The 26,540-nt window shown below is 37.4% G+C and overlaps 1 protein-coding gene across 5 annotated transcripts in view; it reads left to right on the forward strand.

Moving 5' to 3' along the window:
* Positions 1 to 26,540, forward strand: part of adamts17 (ADAM metallopeptidase with thrombospondin type 1 motif, 17) — a 334,091-nt gene that overhangs the window by 168,773 nt on the left and 138,778 nt on the right. For all 5 annotated transcript variants that reach the window (XR_012383118.1, XM_073908056.1, XM_073908057.1 and 2 more), the window contains exons 9-11: positions 5,274 to 5,414; positions 16,845 to 16,995; positions 26,181 to 26,282. Coding sequence is in view for 4 of the 5 variants with exons in the window: in XM_073908056.1 (XP_073764157.1) it covers positions 5,274 to 5,414; positions 16,845 to 16,995; positions 26,181 to 26,282 (394 nt within the window). In the remaining variant the exon portion in view is untranslated. The remainder of the gene's footprint in view (positions 1 to 5,273; positions 5,415 to 16,844; positions 16,996 to 26,180; positions 26,283 to 26,540) is intronic.

Genomic DNA, 26,540 nt, shown 5'->3' on the forward strand with positions numbered 1-26,540 from the left:
AGTCTTATTTGCTTTATTTCGGCTAGAATTAAAGCAGTTTTTTATTTAAAAAAAAAAAAAAAAAAACTTTTTAAGGTCAAAATATTAGCCCCCTTAAGCAATATATTTTTTTAATTGTCCAGAACAAACTATCAGTATATAAAGATTTGCTTAATTCAGTGGTTCTCAAACTGTGGAACGTGTACCACTAGTGGTACGCAGGCTTACTTCTAGTGGTACACGGAGAAATTAAATATGTCCTGTACATGCTACACACATTTCGAAATTTATCAAAAATGATGTATATAATATGTCATATATGACATATAGCCTATATTTCTGAGGTAATCTGCCACGTTTTTTAACTGTGCAGAGTTGTAGCTGCTGTACTGGGCCTACTATGCTACTGTATTTCAATACTGCTCATTTTGGTTGTACTTGGAGAGACAATTTTGTGGTGGTACTTGATGAAAAGAGTTTGAGGACCACTGGCTTAATTAGTTAACCTAGTTAAGCCTTTAAATGTCACTTTAAGCTGAATACTACTATCTAGTATATGAGTCATTCTATGAAACGGTTGCCATTTGTGTCCGTAACATTTGATGAGCTGCATGAGGCACAAAAATGTCCCAACATGTGTTTCCAAAGCTTAAAGTAATTAATTCAAGGGTTCTTGCTAACATGATATATTCTAAATTATTATTATTAAAGAGTAACATTCTGTTTTAAATATTTCATCATTACATAACACATTTCACATGTCTGTACTAACTAACATCACATTTGCACCTAAAATATCATCAAATAAATTACATTTTTCCTCCCAAACTTTTATTGTTTTGAGGTTTATTTTCATTCATTCATTAATTTTCTCTTTGGCTTAGTCCCTTTATTAATCAGGGGTTGTCACAGCGGAACGAACCGCTAACTTATCCAGCACATGTTTTACGCTGCGGATGCCCTTCCAGCTGCGACCCATTATTGGGAAACACCCATACATTCTCATTCACACTCATACACTACAGATAATTTAGCTTACCCAATTCATCTATAGCGCATGTGTTTAGACTGTGGGAGGAAACCAGAGCCCCCAGAGGAAACCCACGCAAACACGAGGTGAACATGCAAACTCCACACAGAAGTGCCAACTGACCCAGCCGAGGCTCGAACTAGCGACCTTCTTGAGGTTTATATGTGTTCCTTTTTCCATAAGATTTATTTATTTCATAAATTTGATATTTTTTTGTAAATATTTCATGATTTGTGTGTGTCCCTCGGTTTGACCTACCACCCCGTCACACTAACTTGTTTCATCTATAAATGATGTACTTTTGCTTTAAATGAGATCACAAAAAAAGAATGGACATTACATGGGCTTTGCTTGCTAATGCAAGCTTGTAATTCTGGCTTGGGTGGCATTTTTATTTGTTGTTCTATATCTTGTAGCCGTTTGAGTTTAAGAAAAGGGCATCATAAATACAATCTATTCATTCATTAATTTTCCTTCGGCTTAGTCCTTTTATTCATCAGGGGTCGCCACAGTAGAATGAACCGCCAACTTATCCAGCATATGTTTTACACAGCGGATGCCCTTCCAGCTGCAACCCAGTACTGGGAAACACCCATACATTCTCACATTCACACTTGCACACTATGGCTAATTTATTCTATTTAATTCATAGCAAGAAGATCGCTGGTTCAAGTCCTTGCTGTGCCAGTTGGCATTTCTCTTTGTTTGTATGTTTGTATGTTCTCCTCGTGTTGGCATTGGGTTTCCTCTGGGTGCTCCGGTTTCCCCCACAGTCCAATCACATGAGCTATAGTAGAATTGGATGAACTAAATTGGCTTGAAGGGCATCCGCTGTGTAAAGCATATGCTGGAATTATTGGCTGTTCATTCCGCTGTGGCGACCCCTGATAAATATGGGGCTAAACTGAAGTAAAATGAATGAATTATTATTAATTCAGCTTTTTTCAGCTTTGTTATAATAGCTGAAATAATGTTATAATAGAGCTTTTACAATGTAAATTGTGTCAAAGCAGCTTCACATAAATGGTCATAGTAACTATAACAGTGTAGTTCAGTTTTTAGTGTTTAAGTTCAGTTCAGTTTAGCTCAGTTCAGTGTGATTTAAAATCATTTCTGAGAGTTCAAACACTGAAGAGCAAATTCATCGATGCGTAGCTCTACCAATCCTGAACCATGCGAGCCAGTGGCGACAGCGGAGAGGGAAAAAAAACTTCACCCGAAAGGAGAGTGAAGAAAAAAAACCTTGAGAGAACCTTGAGTCATTTTCATTTCTATTATTATTATTATGATTATTATTAAGATGATAATTATTATTATTATAAATTTTAAGTGTTTCAGTGAGGACTGAAAACAGAGGCTTTCAAAAGGATGATGCACGAGTAAAATGAGGATGCATTTTAGTCATGCGATGCAGTCATGTGACCAATTCAGCCAACATAGTGCATGCCATTGTAAAGCAGATGCTTTGAATGCTGTGCTTCTTGACAGCTTCATTAAAGATTTCAGTTTGTACAGGCTCTATATTGCCTCCATATCTTCCTTTTTTTAGAAGTAATACGACAAAATTAAGGTATTTTTTCCCCTTAAAACAGACAAAATGAACTGCCAACTGGGTAAACAAAAGAATCTTGTTAATTTACTTATCACATTGGCAGATAATTTTGCGTGTTTTATTAAAAAAAATCACTTAATTTTGACATATATTGCTGAAATCAAAACAATATTAAGACACAAGCTTTAAGTAAGAAAAGCATTTTACAGTACAATGTCACCTCAACAAGCCTAAAACACTACATTGTGCCTTTATGTACACATACTAGTTCTTCACAATGAAAGCTGCAGCAGGACGATTACTTAATAGAGCCTCTAGTCGAACATTTCTTTTAGCATGGCATTTACCGGCTGTAATAAACCCACTTTCTGACGGATGGAGACTTTCTCCTCTTTCATCAGTAGATCTGCTCACGACCTTTTGATTTGGCGTAACCGAGCTTAATGACTGTCTGGGAGTCTTGTTTTAGCGCCGCTCCATTCGTCTGGCTTCATCAAGTGTAGACGCTGATCATTTTCCAGTAATAACAGCTGAAGGAGCATCGACTCTTTGCAAATGAAAAAACACGCGTGAACGTCACGTCATATTGCAGTCCACCCACAATCCCTCATTAGTGTCATCGTCGCTGATGTGATCGTTAGTCCAAAGCAGCTTTCAGGATGAAGATAAATGATGAATGATGAAGAAATGAGTTTTTAATGAATGGATGGAGAACTTGTTGCTCGTAGCTATGTGTTGTTAGTGAAATTATGCAATAATAAAGGTTTCAAAAGAACTTTTTGCTGCACCATGGCTGTTTTTATTCTATATATTTTTTTATTAAAAATACATTCATATATATATATATATATATATATATATATATATATATATATATATATATATATATATATATATAGATAGATAGATATATAAATATATATATATATATATATATATATATATATATATATATAAATTTTTTCAGTTATAATTATATGTATATATTTATAAATGTTTTTACAAACTTAAGTGGATTGAACATAAAACAGTGGCACAGTATCTCAGTGGTTAGCATTGTCAACTCACAGCAAGAAGGTCATTGGTTCGAGCCTCAGCTGGGCCAGTTGGCTTTTCTGTCTGGAGTTTGCATGTCCTCCACATGTTGGTGTGGGTTTCTGCCGGGTGCTCCCGTTTCCCCCACAGTCCAAACACATGCGCTATAGTAGAATTGGATTACCTAAATAGGCCATAATAAATGAGTGTGTGTGTGTGTGTGAATGAGTGTGTATGGGTGTTTCCCAGTACTAGATTGTAGCTGGAACGGCATCCGTTGAGTAAAACATATGCTGGAATAGTTGGCGGTACATTCTACTGTGGCGACCCTTGATAAATAAGACACTAAGCAGAATTAATGAATGATTGATTGATTGATTGATTGATTGAATGAATAAATGATTCAATTAATTATTGAAAGAAAGAAAGAAAGAAATAAAGAAAGAAAGAAAGAAAGAAAGGAAGGAAGGAAGGAAGGAAGGAAGGAAGGAAGGAAGGAAGGAAGGAAGGAAGGACGGACGGACGGACGGACGGACGGAAGGAAGGAAGGAAGGAAGGAAGGAAGGAAGGAAGGAATGAAGGAAGGAAGGACGGACGGACGGACGGAAACAAACAAACAAACAAACAAACAAACAAACAAACAAACAAACCAAGAAACCAAGAAACCAAGAAATGTGGAATGGACAAAAAGTGTTGAGCCTTACTAACAGTGTATAGACATCAAATCAAAATGAATCATTAGGTTTCATTTAACTTAATTGGACATTATTTTTCATCGCTAAACTTGATTTTACCCCTTAAAAAAAACATTTTAATAAAAAACAAATACATAGTGAGCTAATAAATTTGACTGACCTAGTCATACATAAACGTAACTGGCAAAATTACCAACATCTAGTTCTCTCTTCAGATTACCAGGCTGTATCCTGAAGCACTGAACCACTCATTGGTCATGGATGACGCCTTCCCTTCCAAGTCTTTTAAGTCCACTGCAAGCTTGATAGGGCGTTTGGCTCCTGAAAGCACTTGACCGTTATTAGCTTGGCAGCGAAATGCCCTGTTTTAATAAGGCCAATCTTGTTTTTTTTTCCCCCTCTTTCTCTCTCTTAAATAAAGTGAACACAACAGGCATTTGGCACCCTTATAAAGCGCCTGTGATTGTTGTAGTGTGAGAGAGATTCCCATCTCAGACCACTTATTCACCAAATCGCCCCATTGACATTAAAGCACTCATCTATGTTAAACCACTGTAGCGTTCGGATTCTTCTCCTCCTTCATTTAGCTCTCTATTGTGTTCAGTGTGTGTCTTTAGGCTTTTATTGCTTTGCTCTTTAGCGGGAGTCTGGAAATCCACCCTGCTCTCTTTATTAGTTCCTGCACTCGTTGCCGCCGCTTCAGTTTTCACTTGTTGTTTTTAATTTGGGAAATGTAGGTCAGGGCTTAAGAGAAAATACTGTCTCCGACTAAACTCACTTTGGTTTTTCATGAGCATTGCACATTTCAGAGTAATATTGCATTGTTATGCATACAGGGGAAGCTTCGTAAACAGCGTGTTAATGATTATGTTTAACAAGCACAGTAAGTATTTATTGTGCTCTGAGTTTGCCTGGGTGAGACTCCATATCGCTGATGTTTTTCATTAGTGTTTGTGTTTTTTTTATTGTCTTTTCTGTTTAGCATGGGCATGAGCCATGATGATGATCATGCCAGCTGCACTGGCCACTCTCACATCATGTCTGGCGAATGGGTGAAAGGGCGTAACCCCAGCGACCTCTCCTGGTCCACCTGCAGTCGGGATGACCTGGAGAAGTTCCTCAGGTAAGACTTACAAGAAGTTCCTATTAAGTAGTATCAGTTTTAGTAGACATTGTAGTAGTAGTAGTCGTGGTTGTGGCTGTAGTAGAAGCAGTAGTAGTTGTAAAATAAGTAACTTTCTGCTGTAGTAGTTGGTGTAGCACTTGTGATTTATTATTATTGTCAGTTATCATTACTGTTGTCCTTTTTTTCTTTTTACTTTCATTTTTACCATCATACATTAATAAGCATTGTTGTTACTCCCTACCTCTGACTGGTTTCTTTCTATATGTTGTATTTATATCTGTGACACTTGCTTCATTTATTGACTGTTATTGTTCGTTATGTATGTACTCTGACCTGTCCACCAAGTTACCTTTACATGCATACACACACACACACACACACACACACACACACACGCAGACATGCACACTTACGCACATACCAGTACCTGACTATATTGTTGTCGTTTTTTTTTTTTTTTTTTTGCTTTGTGTTTGTTGATGTTTTCTTGTATTTGTATGATCTTTGCATATTCTAAAAAAAAAAAGAAAAAAAAAGAAGTTCCTATTAAACAAAAACAGTTCGTTTTTATCAATATTGCTAGTATATTCAATTTACCTTATTTGCATGTGTGACTTTCTTTATAACAACATACACTAAATGCTAGGGGTAAGAACCCAAGTGCAGTTTATTAACTTGACACCGGGAAAAAGACATGGCTTAAACATGGCACAAACACACCTAACAGCAGATTACACAACAAATGTAGAGAAATGACAATGGTAACAAGAGGTCTATATATATTAATCAAAAGAGGTCACATGACAAGAACAACCAATAACAAGACACATGATACAAGAGAAGTAGTCGAAGCACATGACAGGATCACATGAGGAATTACATAATAAACAAAGAAATAAGACTATTACAGATTCCCTCCTCCAAAGAGCACTCCTGATTCCCAAACAAAAAAACACAAAACAATATTAACAGAATATCCAAGAAGGTGGAGAAGAAAAGGTAGAACGAGGGGAAGGAGGATGGTTGATGTCATGAGTCAGGTCTGATCTCATTAATTCCCTGACTCTCAGTATTGTTTTTGTCTCTCAGCTGTAGAACTTTTCCATTAACAATCATTTCCTTAGCACCTGCCTCCACTTGTAGCTTATTAGCGTCTTTATTTATACCTCTGTGTTTTCTGTTTCAGTGTCAAATTGTTATTACTAGTTGTACGTCACGTTTACTGTGGATCAACCACTCATAATCATCTATCTGTAGTTTGTCCTGTCCAGTAAGTCCTGTCTTTCGTGCTATAAGTGTGTGCTCTCAGCTCTTACCTCCACTCTGCCCTGCCCAACGATCTCCAGCTCTCAAGTGCCTGTCAATATCCTGTCCCCAGCCCGGGTTGTCAGCAATCGCCAGCTCTGCTTCTCTACTCCTTCACCGACCAGCCTTGCGGGCCCCTTCTGCTCTCATCGGAACTTTAGTAAACCTTACCAGTGCTGCGCACCGCCAAGGCTCAGAGTGCGGCAGCCTGCCTGTGTTGAAATTTTGTCAACAAAGAGTTAATTAAGTCTCCTTATTTTGCCTGCACCTCTGGTATTCTGTCTGGTTCATTACCGTTGAGGATTATAAAGCAGTGGATAGCCAGGATTGGGGTGCAATAGTGGTGTCACGTACAGGGATCAAGGCGAGGGACATCAGGGGTAAGGATCCAATTGCAGTTTAATAAGATTATTTGTGCAGGAGGCTAACAAGATCAAAATCAGGTGAGGCTAGTACAAAAGGAACAATCCAGGAACATAGTCAAAAAAAAAAAAAAAACAGGCAATGGTCAAAAGAGGCAACTAAACAAGTTTAATGATATAACAAGGCTGTGGTCAGAAATACAAACAGAAAAAAACAAAGAAACATCAGGACAAGCCTACTAACATTACCTCAACACATCACGTCAACATTAACGACTTCGTTCTGAACTAGTGTTTGTGTGGTGAATAAGTTGTCCATGTAATCGGTCCATGAAGCGCTACAGCTCAGTGCATGTAATTATCAGAGTTCTGGAAACAGGTGTGTGTGTGTGGTGCATGACAGGATTTGTAGTTCCTTAACACGTCTGTCAGGAATGGATCGCTGGAGATGACAAGTGGAGCTGGACTGTGGAGAAGAGAAGGCTAGAGAACTGAGGTGGATATGGAGCACGGAGGAATAGAAGTGTGTAGAGCAGTGGATGACTTAAGCCTAGAAGCAATGGCAGGCTGTGGAGCAGTGGATTGTGGAGAAGAAGAGAACCTGGGCCAAGGCATGATAACAGACAAGTGGCAGAATGTGGAGGGAAGACAGAGTCAGCAGGGCAGGAAGAAAGGGCAGTGTGAGCATAGCAGGTGGCCATGGTTGATCTAGCAAAGATGACCAAAGGCCCGTGCACACCGAGACGTTTTTTGCTCTCGTTTTCCGTCAACCTTTAACGCCTCGTTACTAAATAAAGGGCGTCAATGTGATCGTGCACACCAACGCACAAAATAGCAAGCGCAAAAGCATCATTTAAAAAGCAACGCCTCATGCTTGTTTTTTGTTTTGACGCGCCGCAAAAAAGACAATAAAAAAGTTACAGTAAACAGCACTTGGATGCGCACAAGCGCAAAACTGTCAATGCTCTGGTGAACAATAATCATTTCTTCATCGCTAGAGCTGGAGCTGCTGCTTGAACCATCCATAACAACAAGCGTGTTAACTTTGTCTTCTTCTGTGTTACAAGCGGGTATCTGAAGCTTAAAGTTTTGTAGCGCTAGCTAACGTCAAGGAGTGATTTTGCATACTCTTCTGCTTGACGCCAGTGAAAACCGCTTGGGTTTAAATCCGTAAAAATGTCTTGTAAAATGCTGACGATAAACGCAAATGAAAAGCGTCCCGGTGTGTACAAGCCTTAAGGGTCTACTTACACTAGGCTATCTGAACCATGCCCATGTGCGTTTGACCCCCATTTCCTGGATTGTTTGACAAGTGTGAGTGTTCGACTTACACCCTGCTTCGGTTTAGTTGGCTGGCCCTGGCCTGGTTGGAAATGGAGTGCCAGAGTGTGGTTCGGTTGGGCTTTGGCGCAATACAGTCTTGGTGTGAGTGCAAAGCGTGCCTGATCGCAAAACTGAAGAGGCAACATCTGTTACAAACCCCCCGCTGCACATCAGCTGATACGTTTAGCAAACCTCCTAATACATGTCGCACAATGATTTTATTAACGTTAATGACCGTCAAAAGTGGTGGATCTGTTCAGCAAAATATTTAACTGTGTGTAACTGCAATCCCAAACGACTTAAAGTAATACTAAACAATAGAACTAAAGCAATCTCCATTATACAGAGTGAGATCGCTTCTTGTCTGAACAGACACATCATCGATGATGTAAGCATGTTCAGGCTAGGAAGATAAAATGTAATGTGAGTGCAGGCTGAGGGGGAGAGGGGAGAGAGGGCAATCAAACCCCGGCACGGTTCAATGCAACCATGCCTAGTGTGAGTGTGCCCTAAGAAAGCACTGCTAAAGATCACCTCAATAGTGCAGGCAGAGGAACAGGCAGAACTGAAGTCTATCTTTGCAGAGCAGCCATTTTTGAGTGGCTTCGTGGCCATGCAGTATAGACTTAAGTGGACTTTGGAGTCGAGTGCTAATCTGCAGTGAGGCCTCCTGTAAAGTCATGTACTGGAGTGAGTCCTACTGTGGAGATATGTACTTAAGTGAGGCTTGCAGTGGTTTCATGTACTGGAACAACTTTTACAGTGGAGTCATGTACTGGAGCGACTCCTACAGTGGAGTCATGTACTGGAGCAAGCCCGGCAGAGGATTCATAGATTAGAGCTAGCCCTGCAGTGGAGCCATGCACTGGAGTGAGACCTGCAGTGGAGTCTTGTACGGGAGCAAGTCCTACAGTGGAGTCATGTATTGGAGTGAGACCTGCAGTGGAGTCATGGATAAGACCAAGGCCTGTAGTAGAGTCATGGATTGAAGTGAGGCCTGCAGTAAAGTCATAGACTAGAGCGAGCCCTGCAGTAGATTCATGGATTGTAGTGAGATCTGCAGTAGATTCATGGATTGTAGTGAGATCTGCAGTAGAGTAATGGATTGTAGTGAGATCTGCAGTGGAGTTATGAATTGGAGCAAGGCCCACATTAAAATGATGAACTGGAGCGAGGCCTGCAGTAAAGTCTTGGATTCAATCAAGCCTTGCTCTAGAGTTATGGATGGAGCGAGCCTTGCAGTGGAGTCCTAGACAGGACTGAGCCCTGTAGTTGAGTCATGGATTGGAGCAAACCCTGCAGTAGAGTCATGGACTAAGTAAGTCCTGCAGTGGAGTCATGGATTAAAGTGAGGCCTGCAGCAGAGTCATAGACTAGAGCGAGCCCTGCAATAGATTCATGAATTGTAGTAAGATCTGCAGTGGAGTTATGGATTGGAGCAAGGCCCACATTGAAGTGATGGATTGGAGCAAGGCCTGCAGTACAGACAGGGACTAGAGTAAGGACTGCAGTGGGGTCATGGAATGGAGCGAGGCCTGCAGTGAAGTCATAGATTGGAGTAAGCCCTGCAGTAAAGTCATGGATTGGATTGAGACCTGCACTGTAGTCACTGACTGGAGCGAGACCTGCAATGAAATCTTAGCTTGAATCAAGCCCTGCACTAGAGTTATGGATTGAAGCGAGGCCTGCAGTAGAGTCATGGCCTAGAGCAAGCCCTGCATGAAGTCATGGATTGTTGTGAGATCTGCTGTGGAGTCATGGATTGTAGTGAGATCTGCAGTGAAGTCATGGATTGGAGCGAGCCCTGCTGTAGATTTATGGGTTAAATTGAGGCCTGCACTGGAGTCATGGACTGGAGCAAGGCCTGCAGTAAAGTCTTGGATTCAATCAAGCCTTGCACTAGAGTTATGGATTGGAGCGAGCCTTGCAGTAGAGTCCTAGACCGGACTGAGCCCTGTAGTTGAGTCATGGATTGGAGCAAACCCTGCAGTAGAGTCATGGACTAAAGTAAGTCCTGCAGTGGAGTCATGGATTAAAGTGAGGCCTGCAGCAGAGTCATAGACTAGAGCGAGCCCTGCAATAGATTCATGGATTGTAGTAAGATCTGCAGTGGAGTTATGGATTAGAGCAAAGCCCACATTGAAGTGATGGATTGGAGCAAGGCCTGCAGTACAGACAGGGACTAGAGTAAGGCCTGCAGTGGGGTCATGGATTGGAGCGAGGCCTGCAGTGAAGTCATAGATTGGAGTGAGCCCTGCAGTGAAGTCATGGATTGGATTGAGACCTGCACTGTAGTCACTGACTGGAGCGAGACCTGCAATGAAATCTTAGCTTGAATCAAGCCCTGCACTAGAGTTATGGATTGAAGCTAGGCCTGCAGTAGAGTCATGGCCTAGAGCAAGCCCTGTAGTACAGTCATGGATTGTTGTGAGATCTGCTGTGGAGTCATGGATTGTTGTGAGATCTGCAGTGAAGTCATGGATTGGAGCGAGCCCTGCTGTAGATTTATGGGTTAAATTGAGGCCTGCACTGGAGTCATGGACTGGAGCGAGGCCTGCAGTAAAGTCCTGGATTCAATCAAGCCTTGCTCTAGAGTTATGGATTGGAGCGAGCCTTGCAGTAGAGTCCTAGACCGGACTGAGCCCTGTAGTTGAGTCATGGATTGGAGCAAACCCTGCAGTAGAGTCATGGACTAAAGTAAGTCCTGCAGTGGAGTCATGGATTGAAGTGAGGCCTGCTGTAGAGTCATAGACTAGAGCGAGCCCTGCAGTAGATTCATGGATTGTAGTAAGATCTGCTGTGGAGTTATGGATTGGAGCAAGGCCCACATTGAAGTGATGGATTGGAGCAAGGTCTGCAGTACAGACAGGGACTAGAGTAAGGCCTGCAGTGGGGTCATGGATTATAGCGAGGCCTGCAGTGAAGTCATGGATTGGATTGAGACCTGCACTGTAGTGACTGACTGGAGCGAGACCTGCCATGAAATCTTAGCTTGAATCAAGCCCTGCACTAGAGTTATGGATTGAAGCGAGGCCTGCAGTAGAGTCATGGCCTAGAGCAAGCCCTGCAGTACAGTCATGGATTGTTGTGAGATCTGCAGTGGAGTCATGGATTGTAGTGAGGCCTGCAGTAGAGTCATAGACTAGAGCGAGCCCTGCAGTAGATTCATGGATTGTAGTAAGATCTGCAGTAGAGTCATGGATTGTAGTGAGATCTGCAGTGGAGTTATGGATTGGAGCAAGGCCCACATTAAAATGATGAACTGGAGCGAGGCCTGCAGTAAAGTTTTGGATTCAATCAAGCCTTGCTCTAGAGTTATGGATTGGAGCGAGCCTTGCAGTGGAGTCCTAGACAGGACTAAGCCCTGTAGTTAAGTCATGGATTGGAGCAAACCCTGCAGTAGAGTCATGGACTAAAGTAAGTCCTGCAGTGGAGTCATGGATTGAAGTGAGGCCTGCTGTAGAGTCATAGACTAGAGCGAGCCCTGAAGTAGATTCATGGATTGTAGTAAGATCTGCAGTGGAGTTATGGATTGGAGCAAGGCCTGCAGTACAGACAGGGACTAGAGTAAGGCCTGCAGTGGGGTCATGGATTGGAGCGAGGCCTGCAGTGAAGTCATGGATTGGATTGAGACCTGCACTGTAGTCACTGACTGGAGCGAGACCTGCAATGAAATCTTAGCTTGAATTAAGCCCTGCACTAGAGTTATGGATTGAAGCGAGGCCTGCAGTAGAGTCATGGCCTAGAGCAAGCCCTGCAGTACAGTCATGGATTGTTGTGAGATCTGCAGTGGAGTCATAGATTGGAGTGAGCCCTGAAGTAGAATCATGGATTGGATTGAGGCCTGCACTGGAGTCATGGACTAGAGTAAGGCCTGCAGTGAAGTCTTGGATTGAATCAAGCCCTGCACTTAAGTCATGAATTGAAGGCGAGCTGTGCAGTGGTATCATGGATTAGAGTGATGACTGTTGTAGAGTCATGGACTGTGGCGAGCCCTGCAGTGGAGCCAAGGATTGGATCAAACCCCACATCGAAGACATAGATTGGAGCAGGCCCTACTGTGGAGTCCCACAGTGAACCGCTCAATTGCCAAACACACTCACTCCTGTTGGTGTCGTCAATCTGGCAACCTGCATGTGCATTGAGTCAGAGGGGCCAGGTGAAAACAACCCTCTCCAATGTTTTGAATTTGGACTGCAATACGTACTACTACCATTAGGTCCTACTTATTGCACCTTTAAGGACCACATCATTAAAATTCACCAGATTAAAGCGCTTGCAAAATTCCACCACATAATCCTCAATGGGAATTTTGTTCTGACAAAGGTAAAGAAGGCGAACTGCTGTGGTTTATGTAAAATATTATACATTATCTATTTAGAAAATGACCACTAAGCTCTCTTTTACATGCATTAACTCTTTGTCAAGTCTTCTGGAGGAAGATGAGCACTGTGCAGCGTATGTATAGCAGTGAGATCATTCTGGAAGCTCAGGCTTAACAGTGTCTGCTGCGGCTCTATAAACAGATCCGGCTGCAGTCATGGATCCTCACGGGATGTCCAGCCGCCAGGTTTTGGTGTCTGTGGTACCCGTTGCTCATCTGACCTCAGCTCGCTGTACCCACACTGATACCAGCCTGTTGGGCGGTTTAATTCTACACACAATCAGGCAGATTAGTGTTTTTTCCTGTAGAGTAAAGCCCTCGCTGCCATAACACGACAATATGGCTCTCCTCCAGAATTCGTTAGTGGCCTGTGTGGATGTAATAAAGGCTGATTCAAAAGGTGGAGAGCAAAATTATGATTTGGTTTTGTATTTCTCTGAATTAATTATTTTTATAGTTAAATTAATAAGGAAAATGAAATTAGATTGGTGAGAATATATATCAATAATTTGTAAATCAAGTTGCACATGCTGTATATTTTGTGTTACCAGTGCTTTTAATTCAGTTTTCATTGATTATGTTTACACTATTTTATTTTATTTTATTTTATTTTTTGACACACATTTGATATTAGACTTACAGTTTCCCTTTTAATATTTGTAGGTGCTACCAGTGCTTTCAATCCTGTTTTGATATATTAAGCTCAAAATGATTTATTTTATTTTATTTTATTTTATTTTATTTTATTTTAATAAAGGGACTAAGCCAAAAAGGGAGTGAATGAATGGTATTTAAAATTAGACTTACAATTTACCTTTATATATTTGTACTATTTACTAATTCAGTAATAGGTGTAGGTGTAGGTGTTTTTAATTCAGTTTTGATCACAATATTAAATAAATTAAATTCAATTTAATTATTTTAATTCAATTTTATTTAATTGTTTGTTTTGTTTTGTTTTGTTTACGTAAGTGCTTTTAATTCCGTTTTGATTTAAGTTCACAATATTTTATTTCATTTTATTTTATTTTAGTTTTATTTTAATTTACTTAGTTTTATTTCTATTTTATTTCTATTTTATTTTATTTTTATTTTTATTTATTTGGTTTTTAATTTTCTATTTTATTTTAGTTTTTTGATTTATTTTATTTCTCTTTTATTTTAATTTATTTTTGTTTTATTTATTTTAATTTAGTTTTATTTTATTTTATTTTATTTTAATAAAGGGACTAAGCCATAAAGGAAATAAATAAATGTGATTTTAATTAATCTGATTAATCTTTATTAATCTGGGGTCACCACAGCGCTAACTTATCCAGCATATTTTTTTATGCAGTGGATGCCCTTTCAGCTGCAACCCATCACTGGGAAACATCCATACACACTCATTCACACTCATACACAATTAAGCTTCTCCTATTCACCTATATGTGTTTGGACTGTGGAGGAAACCGGAGCACATGGAGGAAACCCATGCGAACACAGGGAGAGCATGCAAACTCCACACAGAAATGCCTACTGGCCCAGCCGGGAATCAAACCAGCAAGCTTTTTTCTGGAAGGCAATTGTGCAACCCACTGTGCCACAATGCTGCCCTTTAAAGCTATTTAATTTTAATGTAATTTGTTCATGTACAGTGTTATTTCAGATATCTGGGTCTGTAATATTTTAAGGCATTGGTAAAGTTCCTGATTTTTGTCTATTTCTGAATTTATTCATATTCATATTCATATTATTATTATTATTATTATTATTATTATTATTATTATTATTATTATTACTATTATTTATTCTTTCATTTACATAACATGGCATTATTTATTACCTCTCAAAAAGCCTTTGCCTTCCTGATTATTTTAGGATGAGCTGCAATATTAAATATTTACAGAACGCAGACGAGCTTGAGAATCCTGAAGTGTATTTGCTCATTAGGGTTTAAAGCATCAATGTCAGCCTTTTCAAAATATTTCTCCATTGTCCTCATTGAAGAAGTTTGGAAAGCACTCGGTTTTGCAGGAATCTGTCCTGTTACAGCTGTCTGTGTTTGTCTTATACGCTTATAGGGAGATCAAGAGAGTGGACAAAGGACAGTTTTATTTCAAGAAAATGAATTAGAAATGGAAAATTGCCATTAGGAGCACAGCGATTTCTCATTTATTTTATCTGAAAGTTTGCAGTTCCTGCGATTGTGTGTGCAGATGTTACATACAGACATTCTTTTAAGTTGATCGGGCAAAAATAAAAAAGTTTTTCCATGTACTCCACCTCTTAATTTTGAGATTTGGTGATTTTTTTTTTTTTTTTTAAATCTAATGAACGAAAACATCCAACATAAACTCTTAAGTGTTTCTTGTGTCGCACTTTATTAAATAGTGACTGTAGATTTTAATGACAGTAGATATATTTAAACCCTGTTTTTTCAAAATGAGTTTATTTTTCTCCTGCAATAAGCCATACATCTCCACGTCTGCAGTACTTACACACACTACCTGACAAAAGTCTTGTCGCCTATCCAAGTTTTAGAAACAAGGAATGATAACTTGACTTCTGGTTGATCATTTGGTATCAGAAGAGGCTTATATGAAAGGCAAAGGCCTCTAGATTACGCTTATTTTACCAAAATAAAAGATGATCATGCTTTGATTTATAATTATTTAATGAGGACAGCAAGGTCTGACTCTGCTTAGACAAAAGTCTTGTCACTTTACAGAAATAATGTCCAGTATAGAATATAAAGTCATGGTGCAGTGGAAAAAGTATGAATATTGTGTCGGACTCCCATGAGCTTGGAGGACTGCATCCATAAATCTCTGAAGTGACTCAATGAATAAAGTCATCTGGAATGACAAAGAAAGCATTCCTGCAGGACTCCCAGAGTTCATTAAGATCCTTTGGATTCATCATCAATGCCTTTCCTTCATCTTAGCGCAGACATACTCAATAGTGTTTAAGTTTGGTGACTGGGCTGGCCAATCCTGGAGCACCTTGACCTTCTTTGCTTTTAGGAACTTAACTGTAGAGGCTGAAGTATGAGAAGGAGCGCTATCCTGCTGAAGAATTGTCCCTCTCCTGTGGTCTGTAATGTAATGGGCAGCACAAATGTCTTGATACCTCTGTTGATGCTGCTATCCACTCTGCAGATCTCTCGCACGCTTCCGCCAGAACCCTAGATAAGCCTAGATTTTTACCTTGCGTTTTTAGTTTTACTTTTCTTATCAGAAATCTGCATTTACATCTCTCAATTCTGACCTTTTTTGTTTTGGTTTACGTAAGTGCTATTAATTCCATATTGATTTAAGTTCACAATATTTTATTTTATTTCATTTTATTTTATTTTATTTTTAGTTTAGTTTACTTAGTTTTATTTCTATTTTTTCTATTTTATTTTATTTTTATTTTTATTTATTTAGTTTTTTTATTTTTAATTTATTTTAGTTTTTTTTGTTTAATTTAATTTTATTTTATTTTTGTTTTATTTATTTTAATTTAGTTTAGTTTAGTTTTATTTAAATTTATTTAATTTTATTTGATTTTATTTCTATTTGATTTTATTTTAATTTTTGTTTTATTTATTTTTTAAATTTTATTTTAATAAAGAGACTAAGCCGAAAAGGAAATGAATGAATACGATTTTAATTAATCTGATTAATCTTTATTAATCTGGGGTCGCCACAGCGCTAACTTATCCAGCATATTTTTTATGCAGTGGATGCCCTTTCAGCTGCAACCCATCACTGGGAAACATCCATACACAGTCATTCACTCTCGCACGCTTCCGCCAGAACCCTAGATAAGCTGTATGGATTCATAAAACTCAATGTAAAAATATAAATGAGCTCATTTAAAATGTTCTTTAAGATGTTTGTGCTTGAAATATATGCAAATAAGCCTCATTTACATTATTAAATATAACATTTTAGAAAACTTGCAATACAAAGAATGTTTATTGTCATCAATCAACTGGGGAAATAGGGTAATTACTATGAATGGATTTCTTTACTCTATTGACCTGCGGTGTCTAGTTGTCTTCACTAACTCTATTCTGTCTTCCAGGTCTAAAGCCAGTGGTTGTTTGCTGCACACTGATCCCCGTAACCGATATCTCGTCCGTCTGCCAGCCAAACTGCCCGGGATGCACTACAGCGCTGATGAGCAGTGCCAGATCCTGTTCGGCACCAACGCCACTTTCTGCACTGATATGGAGGTGTGTGTGTGCATGTGTGTGTGTGTGTGTGTGTTTCAGCTGGGAATACAGTCACTATAGACTGTACAGTTGCAGTCAAAATTATTTGCCCTCCAGTATTTATTTTCCTTTTTCAAATATTTTCCTTTTACCAAATGATGTTGAACAGAGCAAGGAATTCTACACAGTATTTCCTATAATATTTTGTCTTCTGGAGAAAGTCCTATTTGTTTTATTTCGGCTAAAATAAAAGCAGTTTTATTTAAAAAAAAAAAAACATTTTAAGGTCGATATTATTAGCCCCCTTAAGCAATATTTTTCGATAGTCTACAAATCAAACCATTGTTATACAAAGACTTGCCGGATTACCCTAACTTGCCTAATTAACCTAGCTATGCCTTTAAATGTCACTTTAAGCTGAAGTCTAGTATCTTGAAAAATATCTGGTTAAATTTTATGTAGTCATCATGACAAATATAAAATAAATCAGTTATTAGAAATGAGTTATTAAAAATATAATATTTAGAAATGTGTTGAAAATAATCTGTCTGTAAAACAGAAATTGTGGAAAATATACAGTGGGATTAATAATTCTGTGAGACTATATATAGAAATATACAGGGGGACTAAATGTAGCTTATAGCCCTAATATGTTGGTATACCTAAAAAAGACACATAAACCTAAATAAACACCCACAGTAGAGTTAAATTATAGCTAATATCACAAGAAACCGCATCCTTTTAATCTAAAGAAGATCCAATATGCATTCATGGTTAATTCCTGCTCTGGATAATTGCTGGAGAATGGTTGATTTTAGTAAGAAGCATCCAGAAAGGTCTGCAATATATATCTGAATGGAACATTTAGGATGTGACAGTAAATTAAAATTTAAAAATTAGGATAAGATTTTTTGTTGTTGTTGTTTTAAAAACAGATGACTAATAGACGTCTACACATAGACGTCTTTTCTAAAAGGCTAAATTTGCAACCCATGCTCATTGCCGATACGTAACTAGGTCTGCATTTCTGGGAGCAGCAACATACGTAACCATAAGTATGTCTGCTCACTGTTTTTGTTTTTGCAAATCCACCAGAGGCTGCTGTGTGTGCTTTTTGATGATCACAAATTCCTCTAGCGCAGTGGTTCTCTAATCTTTTTTATCAAGTACCACCTCAGAAAAAAATGGTCTCTCCAAGTATCACCAAAATTGAGCAGTATTGAAATACAGTAGCATAGTAGGCGCAGTAAAGCAGCTACAACTCTGCACAGTTTAAAAAACGTGGCAGATTACCTCAGAAATATAGGCTATATGTCATATATGACATGTTATATACATCATTTTTGATAAATTTTGAAATGTGTGTAGCATGTACAGGACATATTTCATTCTTCCGCGTACCACTAGAAGGAAGCTAGCGTACCACTAGTGGTACACGTACAGGCACGTGCACACATAGGGCTCAACCTGTGCAGTGCACATGCCCTTTTTAGTCTTGGATAGAAAGTGCCCTTCCAAAAAGATCAAAAGTGCCCCCGCGACGCGACACACCTTCGGTCCCGCCCTTCAGTAGGGGTGCGACAACACCGCTCTTCAGTACGCGCGCGATAACACAGCTGATCTGTACGCGCGCGATAACACCGCTCTTCAGTACGCGCGCGATAACACCGCTCTTCAGTACGCGCGCATCCACTCTGCAGATCTGTAGCAGCACCCCCCTCAACTCCCCCCCAAAGATTTCCCAAGATTCTTTGAGAGAAACTTTAGGATTTTCATTTATGCTGCGTCCGAAACCGCATACTTCCATACTATATAGTACGCTAAAATCAGTATGCAAGCCGAGTAGTATGTTAGAATTCATAGAATTCGAAAATCAGTATGCGAGAAGTACCCGGATGACTTACTACTTCCGGCGAGATTCTAGAGTGCGCATTCCATGCACGCTGCGCTATCCCATGATGCCCCGCGAGCGAATTCATGAATGGGAGTAAAGCGACGCAACTGACGCAGGTAGGTCACGTGACCATGACAAAATGGCGGATGTAGTACATCCGAATTCCATTCATACTTTTCACGTTCATACTGTATAGAACGTACTTTTCTAACGGCTGAGTAATACGTTTAAATTCAAATGCAGTACCTACTGAGTAGTATGCGGTTTCGGACGCAGCCTTAGTGTATTTATTAAATTAAAATTGCTGATATTAAATGTTTTTGACCCATATCCAGGGCCAGACGGAATCTGCGGATGTTTTTTGCTATTTCTGCAGAGAATTTTGGTAAAAATCTGCGGATTTCTGCAGAATTATTTTGAGAGTATCTAGCGGAGTATCATAACTAGAACCTTAACATATTAAACAAAAAGTAATAAATTACTGAATAAAAACTGAATAAATTCAGATATACACATTTACTCAAGTAAATAAACCGAATTAATAATGGGCAAAAAATCTGCGGAATTCTGCGGAAAATCTGCAGATTTCTGCGCGCGCAGATTCCGTGTGGGCCTATCTAAACTGAAAAAAAAATAGATGGTGTTCTTGAGGGCGGTTAGGAAAGTGGGGAAACAATTTCTAACAAAGTGTCTGACCTGAAAGAAATGAAACAAATGACTGTTGGAGAAATTGTATTTAGTGGATAGAAATGAAAACATGTGAATACCCCGATGATACATCTCACGGATTTTCTTCGAATTTTTACCTTGCGTTTTTAGTTTTACTTTTCTCATCAGACATCTGCATTTACATCTCTCAATTCTGACCTTTTTTCTCCAGAATTCTAAAATTACGTCTTTCATTCAATACATGACAGAAGCACAACTGTTTTTCTTCATCTTGCCCCCGTGGGATCTCACATGTCGCACATGGAAGCATAAAAATGATCTAAGCTACATTTGTAGCAGGTGAATAACTTAAAAGAGTTTCCGCACTTGATCACTAAATCACATTTATCCACACAAAGCCTCAGATCTCTGGAGATTTCCCGACTGTAAGTTTGAGAAGTTTTCCACAGTCAAAACATGAGAGCGGATGGCAGGTGTTGCTGAATCTGATCAGTTCAAAGGCAGCTTGTACTCTTCCGAGCTTGAAATCATCATCATCTGTAGGAGTTTATATCAGTGCTACAAACATTTCCTCTTGATGCCCGTCTTTCATACAGTTGAAGTTCAATCCTGTATATGTTTCCCCCCGATTTCAGTTAAACAGAGATTTTTTCAACACATTTAAACATAATAGTTTTAATAACTCATTTCTAATAACTGATTTGTTTTATCTTTGCCATGATGACAGTAAATAATATCAGACTAGATATTTTTCAAGATACTACTATACAGCTTAAAGTGACATTTAATGGCTTAACTAGGGTAATTAGGCAAGTCATTGCATAATGATGGTTCTGTAGACTATCAAAGAAAAATATTGCTTAAGGGGCTAATAATATTGATCTTAAAATGGCTTTAAACATTTTTAGTGTGGTTTATTCATAAACTAATTTCGAGAGGATCACGTGCTTATGATCAACACGGCTGGCTCCTTATTAGCTGCCCTATTGGATGATTACGGAAGCATTATAAATAATCTACATTTTTAACTCCAGTTATGTTTGTCTTGAAGCTTTCCCCCCTTCCACCCCTACTTCCTCCCCCTTTTCCGATAGAGCAACGGTGGCCCAGTGGCTAGCACTGTTGCCTCACAGCAAAAACACTGCTGGTCCAACTTATCGGGCCGCTTGGTGTTTCTGTGCGGAGTTTACATGTTCTCCCTGTGTTCGCGTGGGTTTCCCCTGGGTTCCCCGGTTTTCTCCCTCCGTCCAAACACATAAACCATAGCCAATCGACTAAACCAAATTATCACCCACGACAACCTTAGTTTACACTTCTCACGGTGACATGCAGGGGAGTTCTCGAGACCTACCTGAGCTGGAACTCCTCTCCCGCCCTTCTAACAGGAGGGAGCCCCGGGCTCGAGGATATAACGAGCTCAGAGCTCTCTCCCGGGACAGCATGCCAAATACGCTTTATTGATTATCAGCTAAGTGTGAACTCTTGAAACTGCTTTTAATCTAGCTGATAAAAAACAAATAAGACTTTCTTCAGGAGACAAAATATTTTAGGAAATACTATAAAAAATTCCTTGCTCTGTTAAACACCATTTGGATAAATAATTGAAAAAAAGCCCCTTGAAAAATGTCTGTATGTGTGAACAGGCCCTGTTTGAAAATACCGGTAAATTCATTCCAGGAATTTTCCGGAAAGAGAAGTTGTAACATTAGCTGTAATTTGAAAAACATTATAACCAAAAAAATTGGAGAAATATTAGTATTACAATTACAGGCAATTAAATTACAATAAAAAATTACTGGCAATCCCTTTTTGAACATACCAGTAAATTTGTTTTGGCTATTTTTCTGAAAAAAGAAGTTGTAACATTACCGGTAATTTGCTGGAATGCTGCGCTGTGTGAGCGCAGAAGGAAAATTGCTGGAGAGAGTGCGTTCACATTAGAACACGCTGACGTGAGACGTCTACTCCAGCCAGTCAGAACATTCAGACACATTCACATCCGCGCTGTTTATGAAAAAAAAGCCTTTTAATATTTTTCCAGGCTAATTAATAATAGTTAAAATAAAAAATTAAAAATAATAATGAAAAAATAATTAAATTAAAATTAAATTAATAAAAAAAATCAATAATCTGCTTATGATAAACCGCTGTTTGACCTTATCTCCCGTTTCATTTAACCTTCGCCCTGTTTACATCTCACAGTTCTTCCTTTTCTCTATACTGTACATTTACATTTTGTAATATAGTATTTTTATATTAGAATTTCAAATCTTTTGTCACAGAATCTTTATGTCAGAGACTTTTTTTAAAATATCATTTAGGTGGCTAATAATATTGACATTAAGATGTTTCTTAAAAATAATTAAAAACTGCTTTTATTGTAGCCGAAATAACACAGATAAGACTTTCTTCAGAAGAAAAAAATATTCTAGCGAAAACTGTGACAATTTCCTTTCTCTCTTCAACATCATTTGGGAAATATTTGAAAAATAAAAAATCTAATATTTGTGACTTCAACTGTATATGTCGTCTTTATTGTGTGAAGTTTTACAGCGTGTGGATTCACATAAAACGTGCATGACGGAGATGAATAGTCGGTCACTGAAAGGCAGAGAGGGGCTGGCATAAAAGAGACGTCTGAAACAGGATAAATAAGCCAATTTGATGGCCGTCCTGCCACCTTTCAAATGTTGCTGTCGGTGAGATTGGAAAATGTGATTGAGTTTGTGAGGTAAAGCAGTGTAGTGAATGGACGACTGCCTGCCTGAAGTTGAAAACACAAACTTGTCAGACAGACTGGGAATATACTGTCCCTCTCAGAGGGTAAAGTCTCTGTTTGAGGAACAAAAAGGAAAGGAAAGGAAAGGCTATTGTGGAGGATTTTAATGAAAGATTTTGTATTTTTTTATTAATTCATTCATTCATTTTCAATCGGCTTAAGCCCCTATTTATCAAGGGTCTCCACAGTGAAATGAACCGCCAAATATTCAAGCGTATGTTTTACACAGTGGGTGCCCTTTCAGCTGCAACCCAGTGCTGGGAAACACTCATAAACACTCATTCACACACTCATAGACTACAGCCAATTTAGGTCATCCAATTCACTGATAGCATATTTGTTTGGACTGTGGGGGAAACTGAAGCACCCAGAGAAAATACGGGGAGAACATGCAAACTCAACACAGAAATGCCAATTTGTCCAGCTGGGATTAAAATCAGCGACCTTCCTCTGTAAGGTGATAGTGCTTAACACTGAGCCATTGTTTTTTTATTTCCGTTTATCTATTTTAAATTTTTATTTTAATCTAATAAAAAAATAAAAAAATGTCCATTTTTCACATTTAAATGTAATTATGTTGGGCTGTTGGGTAGCAGAAAGAGTGGAGAGAAAATGTTTTAGTACAAGCTTATTTATTTTATTTATTTACTCATTTTTTAATTTTTTGATTTGATTTATTTTATTTGATTTGTATTTATATATTCATATTTTATTTATTTATTTTATTTTATTTATTTTTTATATTATTTTATTTTATTTATTTACTTATTCATATATTATTTATTTATTCATATGTTATTTATTTATTTTATTTATTTGTTTTATTGACTTATATTTATTTTTTATATTATTTTATTTATTTATTAATATTTTATTTATTTATTTCATTTATTTATTTTTTATATTTTATTTATTCATATTTTGTTTATTTTAATTTATTTATTTTTTATACAATTTTATTTATGTATTTATATATTTTTTTATATTTTTTATTTATTTAATTTAATTTAATTTTTTATTTTATTATTTATTCAGCATTTATTTATTTATTTATTTTACTTATTTAATTACTTATTCATATTTTATTTATTTATTTATTCATGCTTCATTTTATTTATTTATTTTTATTATTTTTTTTTTATATATTCTTTTTTTATCGAATTCTGTTAATCCAATGGTTACATCTTGTGTGTTTTCATCTCTTGGTTTAAACTTTTTTTTTTTTTTTTTGCATGAGTGAAGACAAAAAATAAATAATTTGTAGCTTAGAAATATAATTATTATCATTTTAGTGAAAAATTTCTTTGCTAAAACATTGAAATCAAAGAAACGAAAACATTCACAAATGATGTTTGACATCATAATGAAGTTTTAGATTAATGTTGACAGTTTGTGGCATAAAATTGTTGAGATCTTTCTAAAAACCCATGAGACATTTACTGAAGCTGTTTTTATTTTCAGGACCAATCTAAATATAAGCACAATTAAGCTAATAAAAACATAATTTGCTTAACATTTAATTCACTGCTGTTAAAAATAAATCATTATAATCAGGCGTGGGTTTCCTCCGGATGCTCCGGTTTCCCCCACAGGCCAAACATAGGTGAATTAGGAGAGCTAAATTGTCCTTAGTATTTGAGTGTGTGTGAATGTGAGAGTGTATGGGTGTTTCCTAATAGTGGGTTGCGGCTGAAAGGGCATCTGCTTCGTAAAACATATGCTGGAATAAATGGCGATTCATTCCGCTGTGGCTGCCTCTGAAAGAAAGACTAAACAGAAGGAAAATGAACGAATGAATAAAGATTATTAGTTAAATTTTGTTTAAAGTATGTAATCTAAATGGATGGAAATCTTGCAAACAGAATACATACATCTTATTTGTTAGTCCGAAATAATTTTGAGTGTAGGTCATAGCTGTACAATTCATATTTTTATTTGTATTTCATATTTTTGCATAGGTCATGCATGAGTTTTTTAATAACATACAGTAAATGCATTGACGCATAAGCTTTTATCTAAAGCATAGGTCTCAAACTGGATTCCTGGAGGACCGGAGCTCTGCTCCAACCCTAATCAAACACAGCTGATTCAACTACTCATATTTTATTTTATTTATTTATTTTATTTATTTATTTCATTTATTTTTGTATTTTTTATTTATTCATAATTTGTTTATTTAATTTAAGTTAATTTATTTATTTATATTTTATTATTATTCTTTTATTTATTTTTTATTTTATTTTTTATTTACTTATTTATTCATTGTTTATTTATTTATTCATTCATTCATATTTTAATTATTTATTTTATTTATTTATTTACTGATTTAACTACTCAAGGTGCTCAAGACTACTAGAGACTATAAACCAGGTGTGCAGAGATGCAGCCCTCCAGGAATTAAGCTTGAGACCAATGATCTAAAGTGACTTACACTGTATTGAAGTTACATCTTTTACCATCCCACATGGAAAGAGCCTATATAAACATATATGTTTTAATATAGGTTTTGAGATAGGTTTCTGATATATGTGACATATATAAAATTGGCCGTTTTCCTATATTATATGTACATATATGGGTATTCACCTATATGTTAGTAAAATTATTAAAAATACAGCTGCTAGACAACATTATTTAAAATATTTTTTTATTTTTATTTGGTTAAATAGTACAAGAAATAAATATAGTACAAGAACAAAATTAAGAGAACAAAAAACAATAAAGGAAATAAGAAAAAAAAGACAAAACATTGTGTTATATGTCACTTTTTCACTATCTTCATACAAGAAAGAATAGGGTGTATGCCGAGCTAGTGTTTTTCCCATACTGATAAACTTCCGGTGACCTGTTATTGTGAACTGTTTTGAACTGTTTTCCATTTAATATGATTCCTTTTACATCATCAATGTTGTAATGTCATTAAAATACAATCAGTTAAATAAACTTTGGCATTCATTTAGTTGCTCAAGTGTAAAATAAGACAAAAAGCCGTTTACTCGCACGCGCCCGTCAGAATTGGCAGGCTAGTGTAGAAGCTCCATTGAATATACTGGGGTAAAATAAATGCTAATATAAAAGCATGAAGATGGGAAATGTAATTTAATGCAGTGCTTCTTGTACAACCCACTTTGTATCGGATATCACTCAGCCAGTGGAGATCACTGATTTTTAAAGAAAACAGCCCTTAAAAGCGCTGGTTTCTGCATTGGCATACAGGTGACCGGAAGCGCTTAACCCAGGTTACTGGCAAATTAAAAGTCCTATTAGCATGCTTCGGCATTTACCCTATTGACCTTGTAAATGTTTCAGGAAAACGTGTAGACATCTTAGCTTTCCATCTCCTCTCACTTATTTGCCATAGTTAAAATCCATAACATGCGAATTACAAGTAACACCAAATTTAAATGGAACATGCATACGTTTTTTTTTTGCACTTGTTTAAGTTAGTTCTTAGTTATTGCCTTGATAATAGGCAGTATGACCTAGTCAAGACATCATGACCGTTGCCAAAGCGAGATATGAGCTTTATAGGAGACATATCATGTAGAACATACAGGGCTTATATGTTGATATGAAGAAGCTACACAGGAGACCTATTTGGCCTGTATATGCACATATATGCACCTCAATATTGCCTATATGTGGCATATATACACATAAATGCAGTGTATATATTATCATATATGTGCATATATACTGCATATAGGTGTCATATATACACATATGTCCTCATATAGTTTCTTTCCTTGTGGGATTTCCCCAAGGAATGGTGGTGATGGCCTTGGCCTTTATTGTTTGAGCTGCAAGATTGATATTCTGTTTCATAACCCATGCAGATAAGTCTCCTCTGTTCTGTTGTTTCAGCACCTGATGTGCGCTGGTCTCTGGTGTTTAGTGGAAGGAGACACGTCATGCAAGACCAAACTAGATCCTCCGCTGGACGGCACAGAATGCGGAGCTGATAAGGTAACCCGATTATCTGTAACATTTTCCAAATGGACAATATTACAGTGGTGTTAGCTGACTGTTTCGTTTATTATAATGGGAGAAATTTGCAGATGTGGGCAAGGTGTTAAAATGCAAATAAATGTGAGAGGGACGACCAGATGGAATTCAGTGTGCACATGCTCTCAGCCCATCCAAGGTGTCACATTTTTCTTTATTAGAAGATTAAAATCTGCATAAAATCAAAATATTTTTATATTAGCACACATTGTAAGTCTT

The sequence above is a fragment of the Danio rerio genome, chromosome 7 (assembly GCF_049306965.1).
Source record: "Danio rerio strain Tuebingen ecotype United States chromosome 7, GRCz12tu, whole genome shotgun sequence".
In the NCBI taxonomy this organism is placed as follows: Eukaryota; Metazoa; Chordata; class Actinopteri; order Cypriniformes; family Danionidae; genus Danio; species Danio rerio.